At 40.9% G+C, this 9373-nt stretch overlaps 1 gene segment (V, D, J or C); it reads right to left on the bottom strand.

The window, feature by feature from the left end:
• Nucleotides 1-200: 200 nt before the first annotated feature.
• On the bottom strand, nt 201-8621 carry LOC133066553 (T cell receptor alpha variable 26-2-like). The segment is given in 4 exon segments: nt 201-212; nt 5112-5240; nt 7722-8041; nt 8529-8621. Coding segments are annotated over 3 exon segments (429 nt in total).
• Nucleotides 8622-9373: the final 752 nt, after the last annotated feature.

Genomic DNA, 9373 nt, shown 5'->3' with positions numbered 1-9373 from the left:
TGTTCCTCCAAGCTGAGCAGTCAGTTTCCCATTTCTGGCCAACTCACCACCCGTAAGTAATTTTATTAGTAGCATCAGGCCTTCTCCAGCGTCCTGCTTGTACCACTGCAAGAGGTTTAACGTGCTTGAGGAATTGCAGTTCATGGAGACGTCCTCTCCCTCCTGAGTGGACATAGACTGAGGACTCTGATTCAGCTGTTGGGCACTCACACCTATTTAGAAAATCAAAGGGAGATATGCAAAATCATTTTAGATCACCTTTCTGAGAGCGGTGATGGACACTCTTTCCCCTAATTCCCCAGCCTTGGCTCTGTGCTTTTCCCTTTTCTTCTTCCTTCCCCCCTCCCACCTCTCCTGCCTTCCCATTTCTCCTTCTGTTTCTCTTTTCAAAGACCCAGTTATACCTCACCTCCTTCTCTCACAGATTTTCTACCCTTTTAGAGTTCCCTGTGCAAGGTTCAGAAACCCTCAGTACTCACATGACAGGTGCATCCATAGGATCATTAATAAATTTTCAAGGAACATCCCCTATCACTTATTTCAGCAAAGAAATTACTTCCTAAAAGGGCTTTTTTTGCTTCAAGAAACTCCTCTGGGCTTAGAAGAACACTATGAATCCTGTCATAATGTTAAAATCTATACTGTTCTGTATATGAGCCTGTCTGATCTCTAACTGGAGGTTTCTCTGAATTTTGAGCTAGTCTTGAAAGTTAATATGAGCACAGGCAGTGCCCCCTTGTGGCTAGTTGCTAGATTGCTGTCTGAGAGGTTTTTAAAACGGAATTCTCTTGTTTCTCACATTCACTTAGTGGGTGCTTACTGAGTACTCACTATCTGCTAGGGAAATAGAGACATTAGCAAGACAGGAACTCTGCCCCTGAGCACCTAATAATATCGCTTAAGAAAATCAGTGAATGAAAAAAAAAAAAAAAAGAAAAAGAAAATCAGTGAAAGCTACTCTTATGACTAAGCATAATGAACTAAAGACATATTTTTTTTTCTGTTTCTTTCTGAGAACCTACTGAAATGACAGTAAAAAAAAGAAAAGAAAATATATATATATATATTTAAGTTACGAATGCCAAAGTGTTTATACAACAAGCAAGAAATGACTGCAGGTGAGATGTTCTGGGAATTGAGATTGGATGGAGAAGTGGTAACTGGATTAGCTGAAGGAAGTGGCCCAATGAAGGAAATGCTAACAAAAATCCAGGTGCCTTGAAAGTCAAAAGCCTATTTTACTGAAGATTTTGAATAAAAGATCTTAAGAATCTGGGATGCCAGTCTCAGTTGAGAATGAAGTGAGGCCATCTTCTTCTGCTCAAATCCCAAATTTATAACCTATTAAGTATAAATGAATTGGGTTTTCCTAGTGGCTCAGTGGCAAACCTGCAATACAGGAGGCACAGGTTCAACCCCTCGGTTGGGAAGATCCCCTGGAGTAGGAAATGGCAACCCGCACCAGTATTCTTGCCTGGAGGATCCCATGGAACCTGGTGAGCTACAATCCATGGGGTTGTAAAAGAGACAGGATATAACAACTAAACAACAACAAAGTACGAATGAGCATCTGATATCACTAGACATGTGAAAAAAATCACACTTAACATGAAAGGCAAAGGCAAAAAAACAAATAAACAAAACAAACCTAAAAGAGAAAAGAACCTTTGGAGAGACAATGCAGGAAGAAGGTTGCCCTTGTTCATTAATGCAGTGGTGTAAGCATTCCAACTTTTTTTTAGAGAAGAGAATAAAGCTCTGAATAAGCAAAACATCATTTTTACAAAATGAAGTTTTAGAGGGGAAATTTTGCTTTTAAAAAAACTTGATTCTCTATCTTGGAGTTTCGACTGCCTATGTCCTAGACTGAGAAGCTGAGGAAGACCTCATGAACTTCCACTGTGTCCTGACCAGAGTATCTGTCTTTATAGCCCACTATGCTCCTCAGACTTAGGAGAGCAGGGATTTCCACTTCAGATTTTCCGAGTGTCCTTTCCTCCTTCGAGTATCAATTCCAATTCCAAGTCTTGGTTTGCCTGACATTCACTTCTGGTTGTGTATTTACCTTGTCTCTTTTCTATTTTACTGTGTAGTAGGCTTCTCAATATGAATCACTGTCTCTGGCCAAGTAAAAATACTGACAACATTACCTTTCTTTTTTAAATGACTCTGCACTATTTTATTGGAGAAATGCATTAAGAAAGAAACAAAAAGCATCTTCAAAAAACCAGAAACATCTTCATTAGATAAAAACAAATTTGCATTAATCTGCTCCTATCTTAATGGAATGTGGGAGGCTCAGAGATGACAGGATGGGAGGTTTAGCACTAGGTCTCTTGACCCTCTTGTGATCACCACAGCTGTGGCTGCAGTAACAATGAGGAGCTATTGTTCCGGTTTGCCATGAGACCAGCTGCCTCAGCCTTGAATGCATCCCCATTTCCTTGAGAATTCTATCAATATATTTCTATCCTCTAAGGGAAAATAGTCCAGCTAGTGGTGTATGAGGGTGACGTTAAGCACTGGGATAAACATGGTGCGCAATTCTGGATGATCAATTTAAAGCATTTTTTCATATATTGAAACAAATAATGTTATATTACAGAGTAGAATGTAACATGTGAATTTCATGAACATGGGATTTCAGAGAAATTTCATACATATAGGGGACCATATCTCCCAGGCTTCCAAGAATATATCCTCACTCTCCCAGATTGTTAGTGGTAATTTGTAGGGAAATTAAAAAAAAAAAACAAAACACTCAGGTTACTAAGATATATGTTATATATGTCTAAAGTGTGCAACAATACTTTATGTGTGCAGTAACAAAATATTTCTATAACAACCTAAACAACCTAAGAAATACCATTGCTGTGTATTCTAATTTATTTATTTAGATTCTGTTCTAATTCGAATTGCTAAGCCAGAAAATCAAGACATGGCAAATGCCTGTAGTGAGCTTATTCAGGAAGAAAATCCTGCAATAATAGAATGGATTATTTTTATTTCAAGTTGTAAAAGAAGAAAGATACCAATCAGGAACCCCAGTAAAACAAAATGAAGTAACGATAAGCAAATCACTTTTGAATGCAGGAAACTGACAGCTCCAGGACTGCACACATTGTCCCCAGGGAGAGATTTTGGAATCAAAGAAGGTCTAGCTCATGTACCTGGCAGGATCAGAAGCAGAATGACCCAGTTTCCACCATTTTCTGATAGGCAGTTTGGGGACATGGGTGCAAAGCGTCACCTGCCTCCATTTTCCAGGTCAGTGGACAATGACTATGAGAAAAAATTTGGTAATGGCACCTAATGAAAGGAAGACAGTGGAGGTGAGGGCCAACCACAAGATGGACGAGTGGCTTCTGTATCTCAGGAGTGGCTGTGGATCTCCTGTGTTTCCCCAGAATTCAAGTTCTCAGAAGCATTCCTTGATGAGAATTTTTCTGCCTCTCAGTTTTCTCATCAGCAAAATGAAGATGATAATATCTCCATTTGATGTCTTCTCCTATATTAGATCTAAATGAATATGGTTCTTTAAATGTGTATTATACACCATTATTTCCATGATTGTCATGAAAATGAAATCCATCCTACATAACAGATGCTGCCAATTATTATGTGCAGTGTCAAGCAATAGAATCTTCATCCTTTTTCCTTTCTGTAGTATATTATCCTTCTGAACAAATTTGAATAAAAATGTGTTTCTAAAAAATACCAACACTGTGGTGCTGGCACCCTTGCTCAGGCGATCTGCCCTACACTCAGGCACATGACCCAAACTATGGTTTGAAAGTGTGGGAAACTGTTTTACCATGAAACGTCCTTCTTACCAAACTGTCACAGCAACTGAAAGTATAACATTTGAGGTGACTTCTTTTCAATCTCCTCGAACATTTCTCTTTTCACATACAATCTGGGAGAGCTAATCCAGCATGTTGTATTGAAATGGAAGTTAGAGTACAAACCATTCCATTTTACAGATTGATTTGGGAATAGAATCCATAAAGTGAAAGAAGAGTTTGGAAACAATTCAGTGACTAGAAACATTTGGCTTTGAATGGACAAAAGGGGTAGTGGAGAGTCACTGGGGTACATGAGAGGTTGGTAAGAAGCAGGAGCAGAGATGGAAGGGAGGCAGATAAAGGCACAGAGATGGTGAAGAACTAAAGACAAAATATTCACATGTCTTAGTTCCATTCCATCTGGCCCTAAGTTCTGATCTTTTTATCAACAGCAAGAAGACAAGTGGAAAAAGTCTGCAAATTGAGCTCTGCCACAGGACTGAATATGACCTGTTTCTTTGTGAAGCTATGTCAAAGGTGAGGGGGCTGTAGCCCATGGGATGTGAGAACAGGTGACATGTTGTTGGAGAAGTATAAGACCAGATTAGGCATAGATCTATGTCTCTTCTCTTCTTCTCTCTCTCTCTCATCTATCTACCCATTTATTTGTCTATCTCTATATTTACAATATAAACTCAGAATAAAATATTGCCCTTGACTCTGCCCAGTATGACAGTCTTGCTGTTCTAGTACTCATGGTGGAATTTTCATATGCCACAAGGAACCCAATAAATGACTGAGAATTTCTTTCTATTAACATGGTTTGTGAATAACAGATGGGAAAGAGTCTCCTTGGGACAATTAAAGCACAAGATTTGTGAACAGTTATTGCAGCAATCACTGACATTCATGCTATTCTCACCCCCATGAGGTTCTACCCACTAAAATGTAACAATTACCAGAACACAAAGTCAAATTAAATTTCAGAAAGAAAGTATAGCTTCCTTTGCTCTCACTCCTTTATCCCCTTTTTCAGGAATGAGACAGTAGCATCTTCCTTAGGCTCCTCATCCTGGCAAGTGTCCCAGCCACCCCTCAGGAGCCCTGTGTCAGGGAGCATCTGTGGCCCAGCTGTATGTTTGGGGACAGCCTGTAAAGATTCAAAATCACTGTGCGTCTCCCCTACAGAGTAGATGCCCAAGTGACTGGACTCAAGGTTGTGACATGTGGGGAACTTTGCTGACTTTTTCTCATCCAAATTGACAGTTATTTTTCATTGACTCTTTTCTTCCCTAAATTTCCATAGCACCACTAAGATTATCAGACCTTCACCATGCTTTTGTCTGTTCCAGGATAAGGCATGTGAGGTAGCTGATGAATGGCAGTTTATGGACATCTTTCTCCTCTTGGATGATCAGGGATCATGATCTGTGCTCCAGTTCTTGGATACTCGGCCTGCTCAAAAAGATAAAGTTAAAAAAAAAAATACACACACACACACACACACACACACACATATATGATTCACATAAAATGTTCAAGCTCATATTAGAAATGTTTTTTCTTTACCTTGTCTTGTTCCCTCCAGGTGGCAACATTACCACATCAGTATCAAAGACTATCTATTTCTACTTGTATGTGGGTCTCAACAGCCTTCCCAAGACAGAAAGTGACTCAGTTCCTGCCCTCAGGAAGTTGTCATGATTTCCTAACTCTCCTACATTTAAGCACATACTCACAGGCTGCCTGCAACCCCAGTGTCCCTATGAGTACTTGCAGAAGAGTCTCCATCCCTTTATTTCTTAGGAATCACAGCTGAGTCAGGTTTTCTTGAATGGGCTTTCCTAGAAGAGGTCACTTTAGCTCAGGGATGAAGACTTCTGAGAGACCTCATTTGTGCAGGAGATTGAATCAATCAGAGATCAGACCTAGTTTCTTGTTTGTCCATCCCCCAAGGAGGGCATGGCAACCCACTCCAGTATTCTTGCCTGGAGAATCCCATGGACAGAAGAGCCTGATGGGCTACAGTTCATAAGGTCACAAAGAGTTGGACAGGATCAATAACCTCAGATATGCAGATGGCACCACCCTTATGGCAGAAAGTGAAGAAGAACTAAAGAGCCTCTTGATGAAAGTGAAAGAAGAGACTGAAAAAGTTGGCTTAAAGCTCAACATTCAGAAAACTTAAGATCATGGCATCTGGTCCCATCACTTCATGGCAAATAGACGAGGAAACTGTGGCTGACTTTATTTTTCTGGGCTCCAAAATCACTGCAGATGGTGATTGCAGCCATGAAATTAAAAGATGCTTACTCCTTGGAAGGAAAGTTATGACCAACCTAGACAGCATATTAAAAAGAAGAGACATTACTTTGCCAACAAAGGTCCATCTAGTCAAGGCTATGGTTTTTCCAGTAGTCATGTATGGATGTGAGAGTTGGACTATAAAGAAAGCTGAGCACAGAAAAATTGATGCTTTTGAACTATGGTGTTGGAGAAGACTCTTGAGAGTCCATTGCAAGGAGATCCAACCAGTCCATCCTAAAGGAGATCAGTCCTGGGTGTTCATTGGAAGCACTGATGCTAAAGCTGAATTGGCCACCTGATGCGAAGAGTTGACTCATTGGAAAAGACCCTGATGCTGGGAAAGATTGAGGGCAGGAGGAGAAGGGGACGACAGAGGATGAGATGGTTGGATGGCATCACCAACTTGATGAACATGTGTTTGGGTCGACTCTGGGAGTTGGTGATGGACAGGGAGGCCTGGCGTGCTGTGGTTCATGGGGTCGCAAAGAGTTGGACATGACTGAGCAACTGAACAGAGCATGTAAGCACAGCATAACACATTGCAACAGAGTATGTTATTTCAGGAGATTTAGGAAAATGCTCTGTTACCCTTGCCTGCTTGAAACAGTTTCCCCTTTGTAAATTTTAAAAAGTGAAAAATTCTGCTCTCTGTAGAATTGTTTCTTAACATTGGGTCTGTTTTTTATTTCGTTCTTTTAAAACCTGCTTTATTGAGGCATACTTGACATCAAATCAGTTGCATATACTTAAAATGTACAATTTGATCACTTTTTACAAGGTGTACAGGTGTGAAATCATTATTATAATACAGGTAAAAGCACGTGCAGGACCCCAAAGGTCCCTGGTGGCCTTATCCTTTGTGCTCCTTTTTAACCCCTCCTGTATATCTTCCTACCACATCCCCCCTCCAACCCCTGTTCAGTCCGAAGCAATCACTAGTCTGCTCCTTCTTTCTGTAGATCAGTGTGCATTTTCTCTAGTTTTATGTAAATAGAATCCTAGAGTATATACTTTCTCTTGTCTGGTTTCTTTGGGTGTATTTATTTTGAGATTCACCCATGTCGTTGCACTTATCATAGTTCATTCCTTCGAATTGCTGAGTCGTGTTCCACTGTGTAGTTATACCTCCAAAAGTTTTCTCTTGCCCTCTTTGTCTTTAAATTTTTATTTACTTATTGTGATTTTGTTGTCATTGTTGTTCAGTCTCTAAATTGCATCCAACCTTTGCTACCCCATGGACTTAGTATGCCAGGCTCCTTGGTCCTCCACTATCCTTCAGAGTTTGCTCAAATTTGTGTGCATTGAGTCAGCGATTTTGTCTAACCATCTCAACCCTCTGCCACTCCATTTTCCTTTTGTCTTCAATTTTTCCCAGCATCAGTCTTTTTCAATGAGCTGACTCTTCACATCAAGTGGCCAAAGTATTGGAGCTTCAGGCTTCAGCAACAGTCCTTTGTTGTGACAGGAATACTTAGACTATGCTCTGTTAGTAATTTTTAAAGTGTTCAGTTCAGTATTGTTAACTAAGGATATGACTATTACATGTTTTCACGGGTGTAGTAAGGTTGCCTTCCAAACTGGCTCTAACAAGCACACCGCTGCTGCTTCCCTTCCCCAGCAAGGACATACCGCACAGATGCAGCCCCGCCTGTCCCAGTGTGTGTCTCTCAGGACGCAGTAGTACACAGCGGTGTCTCTCACGGTGACCTGGGGCAGAACCAAGATGCTGGACTTTCTGTCTTTGGCGATGCTCAGAGAGGCCATCCTATTTGTCACATTGTTGTTCAGACCATGAATCAAGTACTCTGGACCCTGGTGGGGAATCTGTCGATACCAATATACATGCTCAGGTCCACTGATTGTGGAGTGATTACAGGGCAAGTGCACAGGTCCTTCTTCAGCGCCCTCCACTGAGTTTGGCTGTGTGGTCTTAGAATCTCCCAATATACCTGGGGTATTGAAAAACAATCGATTAACTCCAGACTGTCAAATCAGGGTGCACCTAAAGGGCAGGTTCACAAACATTCCCATAAACATTCTCTGGCCTTGCCCCATCCTTGAGTATTTTCATGAGATTTCATGTCCTGTGTGTTGCACAGGACAGGAGAATTACTACTCGTATTTATTACTGAGCTAGTCAGAGCCACAAGGCCAAAGATAAGTTGCTGTTTTCCATGATCCTTGGATTCCCTGAACCCCAAAACTTCTTACAGCCAGAAAGCAGTAAGATTCATGGGGGCTCTGTGAGTAGTGGATCTGATAACTTCTGATAATGATGCTCAGATTCTCTAGAAAACACACAGACACATAGAAACACACAGATGTGCATTCTTCCCAGCAGTTTGGTAAAGCACAGTGGGAGAAGTGAAAGCAGCAGACATCTGCTCTTTGACTTTACCCACGAAAACTGTTCTTTCTTAGGCCCAGATCACTTACCCAAAGCTAGGAGAAGAGTTATTCCTGTCACCAGTCTCATAGTTGAAGTCCCAGGCCTCAGTGCTCAGGATCTGTGTCTGAGCTTAAGTCAGGGGAGGTCCCAAGTGCCAAATCAGCCGCCACTTGCACAGCCCCACACCAGGCAGCTCATTGGGGTGCTCCCCAGCCAAGCGTCAGCTGTCTCTTGGTTGGGTCTACTCACACCCCCAAACTAAACATAAATCTAAACAGAGTGTAACACTATTTTTCCAATGTTTAGCCCTAATTCAGAGAGCCTACAGTATGATTACTTTCAAGGTTCAAACTCAAATCAGCTATGTCTGAATGAGTCTGAATGAATCATTTCTTCCACAAGGAGGTTACCCATCTATTTTTACAACAAGGAAAAACCAACCACTATTGGTGATTTGATGCTCCTTCGAGCTGGTGTGAAACGTCATTTAATCCAGGAAACCTATGTTGAGCCCTGGGGTATAGGGGAAAGAAGGGAATCCCTATCTATATTCCCAGTCAGGGGAAAGAAGTCTCAGGAAGAGCAATATGTACCATTTAACTTCAAGAGCTAGAAACTCCTTTTTGGTGTAAAAAAAAATTACCATAAGTTAAAAATAAAATGACACAGTGGAAGAAAATATTTGTAACATTTATGACAAAAATAACTTCATAGTTGTATAATACTGCTGTTCTCAGTCTGATTGGAAAAGAAAATTAGAATCCAGTCTAAAAAGGCAAGTCACCTGGTAAGCAGGTCTCCTTCCTGGCTCCTGGAAAGATGTCCAATAAGTGGACTTTATTGGATTCCTCTGGTTTGATCCAGGAATAGATGACTTGAATTTTACTTATCC

Source organism: Dama dama, chromosome 12, assembly GCF_033118175.1.
Source record: "Dama dama isolate Ldn47 chromosome 12, ASM3311817v1, whole genome shotgun sequence".
Classification (NCBI taxonomy): Eukaryota; Metazoa; Chordata; class Mammalia; order Artiodactyla; family Cervidae; genus Dama; species Dama dama.
Note: the sequence above shows the minus strand (reverse complement) of the source record. Positions and strands in the feature narration are given on the sequence as shown.